A 14,468-nucleotide genomic window follows, 5' to 3' on the forward strand; every position below is an offset into this window, starting at 1 on the left:
ACTGTGGAAATGCAATGTGGAGATCTTTCATTTCTTATTCTTTCAATGGATATATCATGTGTCACAATGGATACAAGTTGCGTGGGAATAGAGATATTGAAGGAAGCAATGTATTTCACTCTCCAAAAATAATTAAAAAATACGTAGTGGTATAAGGGTCTTTGATTGGCCAAAGAACAATACCACAGACTCAAATAGTATGCAAAAGCAGAGTGTGTATTCTGCAAAAATCCAGTATGCAGGGGTCTACTCTTCATCAGGATGGAAGATAGAGATGTGAGCTTCACAGGCTTAGTTTAAAGGCAATTTGGGGAATTTCAGGGAGGAGTAGGTGACCTTTATCCGGATTGTTTGTCTGTATTTCCAGGGGTATGCATGTCTCCAGGACTGCCTAGAGCTCCAGAGACTTTCCAGGGGAGCCTAGAAATGGTTGTTGACTTCCATGACTATCTGTTTTTACCTCCAGCCAGATGATGAGGCAGCTCATTATTGGCTGCCCATGGAGGCTATGATTTTTCTAGTAACTGACTTGCCCAGACATGTTCAGTTTGGGGAACAGAAACTTAGGCCTGGTCTTGCAAACTGTTGGTTTGGAGCCTGTCATGGAGTTGCCTGACTTAGTCCTCTCAGTAGTCCACACTATGAGTACATTTTCTGAATGTGATACAAGTTTACAATTGGTTTTCCAAGCTCATTGGGAATACAACCACAAACTTCAGAAGATCCCTATAAGTATTAGAAATGTGGAAGTTCTTCTGTTTGTTCTGCTTTATTTGGCAAATGTAGTATGACTCACACTATAGGAAAATTTATGAATGCATTCAGGGTAGTAATGTTCTGAGTTCTTACTGTTCTCTTCAAATATGTGAGAACCATTATAGAGAAAAAGGATCCTATAAATGTAAGCCATGTAGTGAATGTTCTTACTATCATAGGTAACTTCAAAGATGCAAAACAATGCATAATGAAGGGGTACATTAAACAAAGTGATAAGATGTTAAGATTTGATTCTTCTTTACAATTAGACCAGATTGCAAAAGATAAAAAGATTAATTGGTATAATGAATGTGTTAAAGGTTTCACATATGCCAATTATCTTTACAGACCTGAAAGAAGTCATACTGGAGAGAAAACCTATGAAGATATTAAGTATGGTGAAGCCTTTATATATCACAGTAGTCTCCAAATACATAAAAGAATTCATACTGGAGAGAAATTTTATGAATGTAAGCCATGTGGTAAAGTCTTTGCATATCACTGCCATCTTCGAATACATAAAGGAATACATACTGCAGAGAAACTTTATAAATGTATTCAGTGTGGTAAAGCTTTTTCAGAGCATAATACTCTCCAACGACATAGAGGAACCCATGCAGAAGAGAAACCCTATGAATGTAATCAATGTGGTAAAGCCTTTGCACGCAATATTAGTCTTAAAAATCATGAACGAACTCATATCAGAGAGAAAACTTACAAAACTTACAAATGTAATGAATGTGATAAAGCCTTTTCACATCACTCTTATATAAAAATACATAAAAGAATACACACTGGAGAGAAACCGTATGAATGTAATCAGTGTGGCAAAGCTTTTGCATGTCTCAGCAGTCTCCGAATGCATGGAAGAACACATACTGGAGAGAAACCCTACAAATGTAATCAATGTGGTAAAGGCTTTGTAAGTCACAGTCATCTTAAAAGACATAAAAGAACACATACTGGAGAGAAACCCTATGAATGTAATCAATGTGATAAAGCATTTTCAGACCACGATACTCTCCGAATACATGAAAGAACACATACTGGAGAGAAACCCTTTGAATGTAACCAGTGTGGTAAAACCTTTAAAGTACACAGTCAACTCCGAATACATAAAAGAACACACACTGGAGAGAAGCCCCACGAATGTAATCAATGTGGTAAAACCTTTGCATGTCCCAGTACTTTCCAAAAACATAAAAGAATACATACTGGAGAGAAACCCTATGAATGCAATCAGTGTCTTAAAACCTTTGCACATCATAATCGTCTCCGAATACATAAAAGAACACATACCGGAGAGAAACCCTTCAGATGTAATCAATGTGGTAAAATCTTTTCACAGTCCAATAGTCTCCGAATACATAAAATAACACATACTGGAGAGAAACCCTATGAATGTAATAAATGTGGTAAAGCCTTTCCATATGACAGTAGTCTACGAGTGCATAAAAGAACACATACTGGAGTGAAGCCTTATGAATGTAACCAGTGTGGCAAAGCCTTTGGATATCACAGTCATCTTCAGAGGCATGAAAGAACACATATTGGAGAGAAACCTTATTAATATAAGCAATGTGGTAAAGCCTTTGTATGCCACAGTAATCTTCAAAGGCACAAATGAATTCATACTAGAGAAAAACCTCAAGAATATATTTAATATGGTGAAGGTTTTGCGTGGTTTTATAGTCTTTGTCATCATAAAAGTACACATGCTGGAGAGAAATTTTATGAATGTAGGCAATATGGTAAAGTCTTTGTGTTATGGGGCCCACTTAGACCCAACACAACTAAAAGACCACATTAATGCTGATGACAGTTTATTATAATCAAGCCATTACTGATCAATCAGTACCATAGAATATACTTAGGAGCTGAACTTGAACCCTGAGCCAGAAATGTACCGGGGTTTAAAGCTTGAAAACCACAAACATTTGTGCCAAGCTATAGCAATGTTTTCCTACCAATCAGATATAGGACTTGTTCCTTATGTAGTTGATCTTTGTCAACTGATGCAGAATGTAGGTTTTTACAGTCTAAAAATTATATCCATTTTCTCTTTGTGGTTAGAAACAGGCATTGTGTTTTGGGTAACAAAAGATGTGTAACAGCTGAAATCAGGGACCAGACAAGGCTGCCCCCTTTCTCCTTATCTTTTCAATATTGTACTTGAGGTACTAGCTCGGGCAATTTGACAACATAAGGAGGTCAAAGGGATACAAATTGGAAAGGAAGAAGTCAAACTATCATTATTTGCAGACGACATGATAGTCTACCTAAGTGACCCAAAAAACTCCACTAGAGAGCTCCTACAGCTGATAAACAACTTCAGCAAAGTGGCAGGTTATAAAATCAACACAAGCAAATCAGTGGCCTTCCTATACTCAAAGGATAAGCAGGTTGAGAAAGAAATTAGGGAAATGACCCCCTTCACAATAGACACAAACAGTATAAAGTATCTTGGGGTGACTCTTACCAAACATGTGAAAGATCTGTATGACAAGAACTTCAAGACTCTGAAGAAGGAAATGGAAGAAGACCTCAAAAAATGGGAAACCCTCCCATGCTCATGGATCGGTAGAACCAATATAGTTAAAATGGCCATTTTGCCAAAAGCAATATACAGATTCAATGCAATACCCATCAAAATCTCAACTCAGTTCTTCACAGAGTTAGAAAGAGCAATTATCAAATTCATCTGGAACAACAAAAAACCCAGGATAGTTAAAACTATTCTCAGCAACAAAAGAAAATCTGGGGGAATCAGTATCCCTGACCTCAAGCAATACTACAGAGCAATAGTGTTAAAAACTGCATGGTATTGGTACAGTGACAGGCAGGAGGATCATTGGAACAGGATTGAAGATCCAGAAATGAACCCACGCACCTATGGTCACTTGATCCTCAACAAAGAGGCTGAAAACATCCAATGGAAAAAAGATAGCCTTTTCAACAAATGGTGCTAGTTCAACTGGAGGTCAGCATGCAGAAGAATGCAAATTGATTCATCCTTGTCTCCTTGTACTAAGCTCAAATCCAAATGGATCAAGGACCTCCACATAAAGCCAGACACTCTGAAGCTAATAGAAAAGAAACTGGGGAAGACCCTTGAGGACATTGGTACAGGGAGAAAGTTTCTGAACAGAACACCAATAGCGTATGCTCTAAGAGCAAGAATTGACAAATGGGACCTCATAAAATTACAAAGTTTCTGTAAGGCAAACGACAAATTGGGAAAAGATCTTCACCAATCCTACATCAGATAGAGGGCTAATATCCAATATATATAAAGAACTCAAGAAGTTAGACTCCAGAAAACCGAACAACCCTATTAAAAAATGGGGTACAGAGTTAAACAAAGAATTCTCACCTGAAGAACTTCGGATGGCGGAGAAGCATCTTAAAAAATGCTCAACTTCATTAGTCATTAGGGAAATGCAAATCAAAACAACCCTGAGATTTCATCTTACACCAGTCAGAATGGCTAAGATTAAAAATTCAGGAGACAGCAGGTGTTGGAGAGGGTGTGGAGAAAGAGGAACACTCCTCCACTGCTGGTGGGGTTGCAAATTGGTACAACCACTCTGGAAATCAGTCTGGCGGTTCCTCCGAAAACTGGGCACCTCACTTCCAGAAGATCCTGCTATACCACTCCTGGACATATACCCAGAGGATTCCCCACCATGTAATAAGGATACATGCTCTACTATGTTCATAGCAGCCCTATTTATAATTGCCAGAAGCTGGAAAGAACCCAGGTATCCCTCAACAGAAGAATGGATGCAAAAAATGTGATATATCTACACAATGGAGTACTATTCAGCCATTAGAAACAATGAATTCATGAAATTCTTAGGCAAATGGATGGAGCTAGAGAACATCATACTAAGTGAGGTAACCCAGACTCAAAAGGTGAATCATGGTATGCACTCACTAATAAGTGGATATTAACCTAGAAAACTGGAATACCCAAAACATAATCCACACATCAAATGAGGTACAAGAAGAAAGGAGGAGTGGCCCCTGGTTCTGGAAAGACTCAGTGAAGCAGTATTCAGCAAAACCAGAACGGGGAAGTGGGAAGGGGTGGGTGGGAGGACAGGGGAAGAGAAGGGGGCTTACGGGACTTTCGGGGAGTGGGGGGCTAGAAAAGGGGAAATAATTTGAAATGTAAATAAATTATAACGAATAAAAAAATTTAAAAAAATATTAAAAAAATGCAATCTAAAGATGCAATAAATAGATTACCTTGAAAAAAAAAAGATGTGTAACAGAAGCTGTTGTTAGAAACAGTCAATATATTTTGGAAAATAAGGACCATGGTTAGGAACAGTTATGATGTTTTGGGGAACAAAAATGAATAATGGAAGCTTATCAGTAATTAGGAAGTCTCCAGCTGCCTTATGTTCTGGAAACTTGAATTTAGTTTCACTATGTGATTAAATGAAATCTGATAACAAAATGGCTGTACTTTGGCCAATTTTCTTTTAACTTGTTCACAGCATTTGCATATTGCAGTCATCTTTGAATACATAAAGAAGAGAAACTCTATAAATGGAGTCAGTAGTTGGAAGCCTTTTCTCAGAACAGTTATTTACAAGTATATGAAAGAACATATCCTGGAGAGAAACCCGACAAATGTAATCAATGTGATAAAGCCTTTTAATGACACAGTTATTTATGGCTAGATAAAAGAATACCTACTGGAGAGAAACCCTATGAATGTAAGCAATGTAGTAAAGCCTATAATTGTAGTAGTAGTTCATGTAGCAGAAATCATGAGAAAAAGTCATACTGCAGAGAAACCCTATAAATGTAGTCAGTGTGGTAAAGGTTTGCATTTCATGGTATCTTTATTCAATATCAAAACCCTTAATGTGTAATCAATATTTTTAAAGCTTTATACATCATAGTAGTGTTTAGGGACCTGAAAGAATTAATACTGTAGGGGGTCTATTATGGATTTTATAAGAACTTTAGTCAACATACTTAGGTTGTATAAGATTATTCTGGAGAAAACATCTGATAAATGCCAACAATCCAAGCATTATGATGTTCCTCTTTATTTTGTTTGTACTTGTAAATTCATATGCACAATAACTGTATGAATCTAAATGATAGGATAGCCATTTTGATTTCACAATTCAATTACATGAAATAAGTCATCCAGATGTAAAAGTTTATGGGTGTGTATTTGTGCCTTTTCTGTTGCTGTAATAAAACAATGCCTAGGACAACTTATAAAAATGTTTAATTTTTCTTATGGTTCCAGGGGACAATGGGATCACCTCGAAAGTGGCAGTGTAACAAGTTTCGCACATGACAGCTTAAAGAGGAGGCTTATACCTCACATCCTCAGTATGTGGCATGAATTAGAGTCAGACCTAGAAATAGTGTGCATATCTAAACTCTCAAGCCCATCACAAGTGATGTATTTCTTTCCATAGGGCAGCATTTCTTAAATCTTCCCCCAAAACAGTACCAACTGAGCAGCATTTATTTCTCTAACTTCACGCCTATGTACTTGCATTCTGTTACCATTCATGATGAAGAAAAACTAGGTAACCTTTCAGGTGCCTTAACACCAGAGTTAAAGGAATGAATGCTTACATAAGAAAAACATTCATGAGTAAAAATTATTTGTTTAAAATTTTTCTTTTCATTTATGTGGTCTGTGTGTGTGTACACATGTATGTGCATGCATGTATGTGTGTGTGTATGTGTGTGTATGTGTGTGTGTGTGTGTTGATTCCCTGGGATCTTCTTGTAGCAGGAATTACAGGGATTTGTCAAAAACATGACCTTGATCCTGGGAATGAACTTGTCTTCACTTCTTGGCCATTTCTTTAACCCTGTAAATATTTTTAAAACTTTATATATCACTGTGATGCAAGGAAATAAAGAACTCATACAAGAGAAATACACTTTTTTTTTTTTTTTGAGACAGGGTTTCTCTGTATAGCCCTGGCACTCACTCTGTAGACCAGGCTGGCCTTGAACTCAGAAATCCACGTGCCTCTGCCTCCCAGAGTGCTGGGATTACAGGTGCATGCCACCACTGCCCGGCTGAGAAATACACTTTTCAAGTTAGGGTGTCTATGAAAGGGTTATGAGTGGTTGTTTTTTATTTAGTTTTTCCTGTTTTTACAAAGTCCTTTGAGGTCATGTTTGTCATCAAGCCTGGTTCGGATGCCAGTAGTTAGTCAAGGCTGTATTTGAATTCTTGATTCTTATGTACCAGTCTTCTGGGTACAAGTCCAAGAGTAGTAGATGTACCACCAATGTTTCTTGATTTATCAACTCTTTTTTTTAAACAATGGTAGGAATGAAATGCTTAATAGAAGGGAATCTAAGAAAAACTATAGCCTCATATGTGTATCCAAAGTAGCATTTTCATCTATGGGTTAGAGATGTAATAAAGTAGGATAATCAGCAGTCATCTGTATATCTCACAACATAGTCTGATGTGCTGTGGATATGTATATCTTACTGGATGCTCTGTGCTTCATGTCCTCAGTAGTTACTATTTGGCACTTCATTTTGAAGTAATACCTTCTAATCCAATTATCTAGAGATGTTATATAATTCAAGAGCCATGAGATTTTTAAAAACATTCCCCCCCCCTCTCTCTCTGTGTGTGTGTGTGTGTGTGTGTGTGTGTGTGTGTGTAAAATGCAATTATGGATTTTTGGGCCATGACAGGTGGAGAATAGAAGAAGGCAACTATGTGGGGTCTACTGTGACCATCCTTATATGATGATCAGTGTTAGGATGCCAGCTTTGAACACCACAGACTTCTCACTGAATGATCTCACTGATGTTCAGATAAGATTAGTTAAAGCAACATATCAGTAAAATATTGTTTCATTTTCAGATTATAAGCATATTGTCATCTAAGAATCAAGGAAAACAGGAGAAACTGAATAATCCTATTTGCAAATGAAAATAATATACTCTTTTTTTTGAGAATGTGTTCATTTTCTGAGTAATAAACACTTGTTTTCTCAGTGTTTACTCATTTTCTCAGAACTAAAAATGAATGCTAGAAAATGATTTCAGTAGGTAAAGTTGCCTGCTGCTAAGCCTCATGACCTGAATTCAGTCTTTGGGAGACTAATATAAGTCCTACAAATCATTCTCTTATTTCTACACTTGTGCTGTAGCATATGTATAGCCACACACCAGCTCATACATAAATGATTTTTAAACTCAAATGACTCCCTGGATTTCATCTCTAGAACTCACATAGGTGAAGTAGATAGTAGACACCAAGAAGTTGTTCTCTCCATGCCACATGAGCACCATGGGACAAGTGTGTGCACACAAGCACATTTTAAACATTTGTAAATGAATGAAATTATCAATGCAAGGAAAATAACCCAATTATTGAGTACATATGAAATGACTTGCCAGTTTAAATGATTATTGTAGAATTTCAAGAAGTATTACTGTTCATTCAATCAATGATGGTTTCTTTTCAAATCTTATTTTATCCTTTTATTCTCTGGTTCAAAAGTAATTTTTAAAATCATAAGCTGGTCTTAGAGGTGCATCCCTGTAATCCTAGCACCTGGGAGACAGTGGCAGGCCAATTTCTTTGAGTTTGAGGCCACATTAGTCCTCATAGTGAGTTCTAGGACAGCCACAGCACTATAGAGACATCCTGTTTCAAAAAATTCCAAAAGGAAAGAGTATATCTTGAGTTAATGGGAATTATCCCAATATAATCTGACTGGTTTTAATAATACTTTTTGTTATTTTTACTCACCTTAGGAGAATTATGCTTACAATGAAAATAAACAATGTGGAGAGTTTTCACGGAGGAGATTCAGTGAATCCTTCAACAAATATTGAACAGAGACGTTATCATCATCATATGATAGGAGACAGAAGAATAATGGAACATCTATATTCTTTTCCTTATGTACTGTGTAGAAACATTGCCTGCTAATCAACACATGATGGCCTATTAACTGAGGCAGGAAAAAGAAGGTGGGACATCTGATAGAGATTGGAACTCTAAGTATTAGACATATGTGGGAGATTCCACCTGGGTTTGGAGGAAATAGACTCGTGAAATTGAGGAGAGGTAACTACCCATGTGTCAAACAGACTAGAATAAACAGGTTATATAAGCTGTAAGATAATTATGGAATGAGCTAAAGCTTATAGTTTAGGCATTTATTCTGGAACAAAGGCGCTGGCTAGAAAAGCTTATGGCTACAAATGGTGCCCTACGTGGGGCAGAGATTCCAAACATAAGATCCTAGCTTAGAGTCTGAGAACTCTTGAGTAAAAGACAGTGTTTTAGCCAAGGAGTGGGAAACTCTAGAGGCTGTGCAAAAGACATCTCTTAAAACAAACAAGCAATCCTTCTTTGTAGAAAAGCTAGCTCTTCTGGCCCCACAATTCAATTGCTAGTCACAGCTCTTTTAACTTGAGGCCCGTGAGCTAACTCAGCTAGCGGCCTGCAGTCTCTCAACCCAGAGGTTTAGTGTACTTCCCAGGTAGGACAGAGTGACTGAACAGTCTGGACTCCTGAGAAACCAATGACTGCCTGTGGGAGAAGCCTGCAATAGCCAGGAACCTGCTCCCTAAGGCCTGGAACCACCTAAGAGTGGGTGGAAGCCAAAGGACGAGCAGCTGCTCCATGTCATAAAACCAGCAAGGGCTGCCTACTAGACCAACCCGAGGGGGCAAAGCCAACCACCATAACATGTGGAACCAGTAAATACATAGAAGGGCAAAATAAACATTTCCTAGCTCCGTGGCATGACTGAGGAGGCTCAAACTTCTGAATAGAAAAGTTCGCTCTTCTACTAGCTCCTCAATTCAGTTTCTAGGCACAGCTTTTTGAATGAGAGGCCCCTGAGCTAACTCAGCTGGTGACCTGCAGTCTCTCTCAGGCCATATGTATAAGTTTAAAAACAGTATTAAATAGTAAACATATAAATATTTAGTTGAAAATGATCCAATGAAATATTTCAAGAGAGAGATGAATAATATTAAAAATATTTCCCCAGACAAAAGATTTTAGAGAAAATTCAATACACAAAAAGACATTAAGCTTAGGAAACAATGAGAGAAATACCCATAGAAAATAAAGTCTCCAAAGAAATGAGAAAGTGTCCATAATAGAGAAATAGAAAAATAAAATGAAGTTTCCAAAGGATGGAGAGACTTTAAAAGGAAATATTTTTATATTAAAAATGGAAAACACAGTAGAAAAAGACACTTGGGCTCCAAATAGTTTTGTTTTGACTGTCCACATAAAAATAATGATATGTTGAGTAATGATTACAACTTTACATGTCCTTTTAAAGAGAGATCAGAATAAAACACACTTAGAAAAGGCAAAGACTAAAATATCAAATGCTAGATTGTAGGCCATAGGACAGAGATTAGAGGATTCATTTAATAAGAATAAAAATCTTCAAAAAATCCACTCTTGAACCTACAACCATGGCAGAAAAGATAGTTCCAGATGAGGAAAATCCACAAAGACTTGGGCAATTAAAATGGCAGCCCATAGAGATGCAATATTCTGAGTTAAGAATCCAGATTCTGAAGAACTGAATGGAGCAGCAGAGGGAGTGAATCCCCGCAGCCATCTTCGCTACCTGCAGGGGCCAAAAAGCATCACTAGGTACTGTATTATCCTGAGCTTAAGATCTCTGGGGGTGCAAACTGCCAGGGGTCTGCCTGTGCCTAGGACCTGAGTTCATAGGCAGTTCGTCTGCCAACCAGCCAGTGTTGGGTCCTGTGTCCTACATAGAGAGCAGCAGAGGGAGTGAATCCCCCGCTACCATCTTGGCTGCCTGCCAGGGCAGAAAGGCATTGCTCAGTACTGAATTATTCTGAGCTTAAGATCTCTAGGGATGCAAACCGCCAGGGGTCTGCCTGTGACTAGGACCTGAGCACATAGGCAGTTCATTTGCCAGCCAGGCTGTCTTGGGGCCTGTGTCCTACGTGAGGATCAACAGAGGGAGTGACTCTCTGCCACCATCTTTGCTCCAAGACAGAGCAGTCAGGGAACACCTGGTTCACTGAGACAACCCAAGTATAATATTGCTTGAGGCAAGACTCAGCAGGGCTCCAAAGGCACAAAAGAGGAAGGCAGCATATCAGCAATCTGTGCCAGAAGAAACCCAGTCATCCAGTGTTGTGGAAATAACATTAAAGGTCCCCAGGAGGTTGAAGCATCAGTCAGTGACAATAAGACCATCTAACACCAGTGAGATCTAGATGGCAAAAGGCAAACTTAGGAACGTTACTAACATAAACCAAGGCATTATGGCAGCATCTGAACCCAATTCTCCATCAACAGCTAGTCCTGGATACCCCAACACACCAGAAAAACAAGAGTTGGATTTAAAATCACTGGTCAGGATACTGTTAGAGGAACACATGAAGGACATAAATAAATCTCTTAAAGAAATTCAGGAGAAAAAATGACCAAAAGCAAGAAGCCCTTATAAGGGAAACACAAAAATCACTTAAAGAAATTTAGGAGAATATGGGTCATAAGTTAGTAGCCAATAAGGAGGAAATGCAAAAATCACTTAAAGAAATACAGGAGAACTTTGATCAACAGGCAGAAGTCATGAAAGAAGAAACACAAAAATCTCTCAAAGAATTACAGGAAAACACAAAAACGCAAGAGAAGGAACTGAGCAAAAACATCTAGGATCTAAAAACAGAAGTAGAAACAACTAAGAAATCACAAAGGGAGACAACTTTGGAGACAGAAAACCTTGGGGAAAAATCATAGATGCAAATATCAACAACAGAATACAAGAGATAGAAGAAAGAATCTCAGATGCCGAAGATACCATAGAAACCATGGACTCAACAGTCAAAGGAAATGCAAAATGCAAAAAGCTTGTAACCCAAAACATCCAGAAAATCCAGGACACAATGAGAAGACCAAGCCTAAGGATTATAGGCATTGATGGGAGTGAAGATTTACAATTTAAAGGGCCAGCAAATATCTTCAACAAAATTATGGAAGAAAACGTCCCTAACCTGAAGAGATAGATGCCCATGAATATACAAGAAGCATACAGAACTCCAAACAGACTGGACCAGAACAGAAATACTTCCAGTCACATAATAATAAAAACCCCAAATGTACTAAACAAAGAAAGAATACTTAGGGCAGTAAGAGAAAAAGGACAAGTAACATATAAAGGAAGACCTATCAGAATTACACCAGACTTCTCACCAGAGATCATGAAAGCTAGAATATCCTGGGCGGAGCTCATGCAGACTCTAAGAGAACACAAATGCCAGCCAAGACTACTATACCCAGCAAAACTCTCAATCACTATAGATGGAGAAACCAAGATATTCCATGACAAAACCAAATTTACACAATATTTTTCCAAACCCAGCCCTACAAAGGATAATAGGGGGAGAACACCATTACATCTAGGGAGACTATACCCTGGAAAAAGCAGTATATTAAACTTCTTTCATCAAACCCAAAAGAAGATAACCACACAAGTATAAAATTAACATCAAAAATGATAGGAAGCAATAACCACTACTCCTTAATATCTCTTAACATTAATGGACTCAATTCCCCAATAAAAAGACACAGACTAACAGACTGGATACGTAAACAGGAACCTACATTTTGCAGCATACAGGGAACACACCTCAGTGTCAAAGACAAACACTACCTTAGAGTAAAAGGCTGGAAGACAATTCTACAAGCAAATGGTCTCAGGAAACAAGCTGGAGTTGCCATTCTAATATCAGATAAAATGGACTTTCAACCTAATGTCATCAAAAGAGATGGACACATCTTGCTTGTCAAGGGAAAAATTGAACAAGAAGAACTCTCAATCCTGAGCATCTATGTTCCAAATGCAAGGGCACCCTAATTCATAAAAGAAACTTTACTAAAGCTCAAAGCACACATTGCACCTAACACAATAATCGTGGGTGACCTCAACACTCCACTCTCCTCAATGGACTGATCAGGAAAACAAACTAAACAAGGAGACAGTGAAACTAATTGAAACTTTGGACCAATTGGATTTAACAGATATATATATATATATATATATATATAGAACTTTTCATCCCAAAGCAATAGAATATACCCTTTTCTCAGCATCTCATGGTACCTTCTCCAAAATTGATCATATAGTTGGTCACAAGACAGACCTCAACAAATATAAGAAGATTGAAATAATCCCATGCCTCTTATCAGATCACTATGGAATAAAAGTGGTCTTTAATAACAATAAAAACAACAGAAAGCCCACATACACATGGAAACTGAATAATACTCTACTCAATGATACCTTGGTCAAAGAAGAAATAAAGAAAGAAATCAAAGATTTTTTAGAATTTAACAAAATGAAGGCACAACATACCCAAACCTATGGGACACAATGAAAGCAGTGCTAAGAGGAAAAAATCATAGCTTTGAGTGCCTCCAAAAAGAAATTGGAGAGAGCATACACTAGAAGCTTAATGGCATACCTGAAAGCCCTGGAACAAAAAGAAGCTAATTCACACAGGAGGAGAAGAAGACAGGAAATCATCAAACTCCGAGTGGAAATCAATCAAGTAGAAACTAAGAGAACTATACAAAGAATCAACAAAACCAGGAGCTGGTTCTTTGAAAAAATCAACAAGATAGATAAATCCTTAGCCAGACTAACCAAAGGGCACAGAGACAATATCCAAATTAACAAAATTAGAAATGGAAAAGGAGATATAACAACAGAAACTGAGGAAATTAAAAAAATCATCAGATCCTACTACAAAAGCCTGTATTCAACACAACTGAAGAATCTGGAGGAAATGGACAATTTCTTAGACAGATACAAAATACCAAAATTAAATCAGGATCACATAGATTATCTAAACAGACCCATAACCCCTAAAGAAATAGAAGGGGTCATAGAAAGTCTTCTGACAAAAAAAAAAAAAAAAAAAAAAGAAAGAAAGAAAGAAAGAAAGAAAGAAAGAAAGAAAGAAAGAAACAAAGAAACAAAGAAAGAAGGAAAGAAGGAAAGAAAGAAAGAAAAAAAAAAAGAAAAAACAGTACAGGACCAGATGATTTTAGTGCAGAATTCTATCAGACCTTCAAAGAAGATTTAACACCAATACTCTTCAAACTATTCCACCAAATAGAAACAGAAGGAACACTACCCAATTCCTTCTATGAAGCCACATTTACACTTATACCAAAACCATACAAAGATCCAACTAAGAAAGAGAATTTCAGCCCAGTTTCCCTTATGAATATCGATGCAAAATACTCAATAAAATTCTTGCCCACCAAATCCAAGAACACATCAAAACGATCATCCACTATGATCAAGTAGGCTTCATCCCAGGTATGCAGTGATGGTTCAATATATGGAAATCCATCAATGCTATCCACTATATAAACAAACTCAAAGAAAAAAATCACATGATCATTTCATTAGATGCTGAAAAGCATTTGACAAAATACACCATCCTTTCATGCTAAACGTCTTGGAAAGGACAGGAATTCAAGGCCCATATCTAAACATAGTAAAAGCAATATACAGCAAACCGATAACCCACATCAAACTAAATGGAGAGACACTTGAAGCAATCCCACTAAAATCAGGGACTAGACAAGGCTGCCCCCTCTCTTCATATCTTTTCAATATAGTTCTTGAAGTCCTAGCTAGAGCAATTAGACAACATAAGGAGATCAA

The 14,468-nt window shown here is 37.5% G+C and overlaps 1 protein-coding gene across 3 annotated transcripts in view; it reads left to right on the plus strand.

Moving 5' to 3' along the window:
- Positions 1-14,468, plus strand: part of LOC127672424 (zinc finger protein 431-like) — a 313,721-nt gene that overhangs the window by 33,168 nt on the left and 266,085 nt on the right. For 2 of the 3 annotated variants that reach the window (XM_052167581.1, XM_052167583.1), the window contains exon 5: positions 1,105-2,933. In XM_052167581.1, coding sequence (XP_052023541.1) covers positions 1,105-2,326 — 1,222 coding nt within the window. In that variant the 3' untranslated portion in view covers positions 2,327-2,933. Of the gene's footprint in view, positions 1-1,104; positions 2,934-14,468 lie in introns of those variants that run through there. The other variant, XM_052167584.1, reaches the window with a different exon arrangement.

Source organism: Apodemus sylvaticus, chromosome 22, assembly GCF_947179515.1.
Source record: "Apodemus sylvaticus chromosome 22, mApoSyl1.1, whole genome shotgun sequence".
Taxonomy (NCBI): Eukaryota; Metazoa; Chordata; class Mammalia; order Rodentia; family Muridae; genus Apodemus; species Apodemus sylvaticus.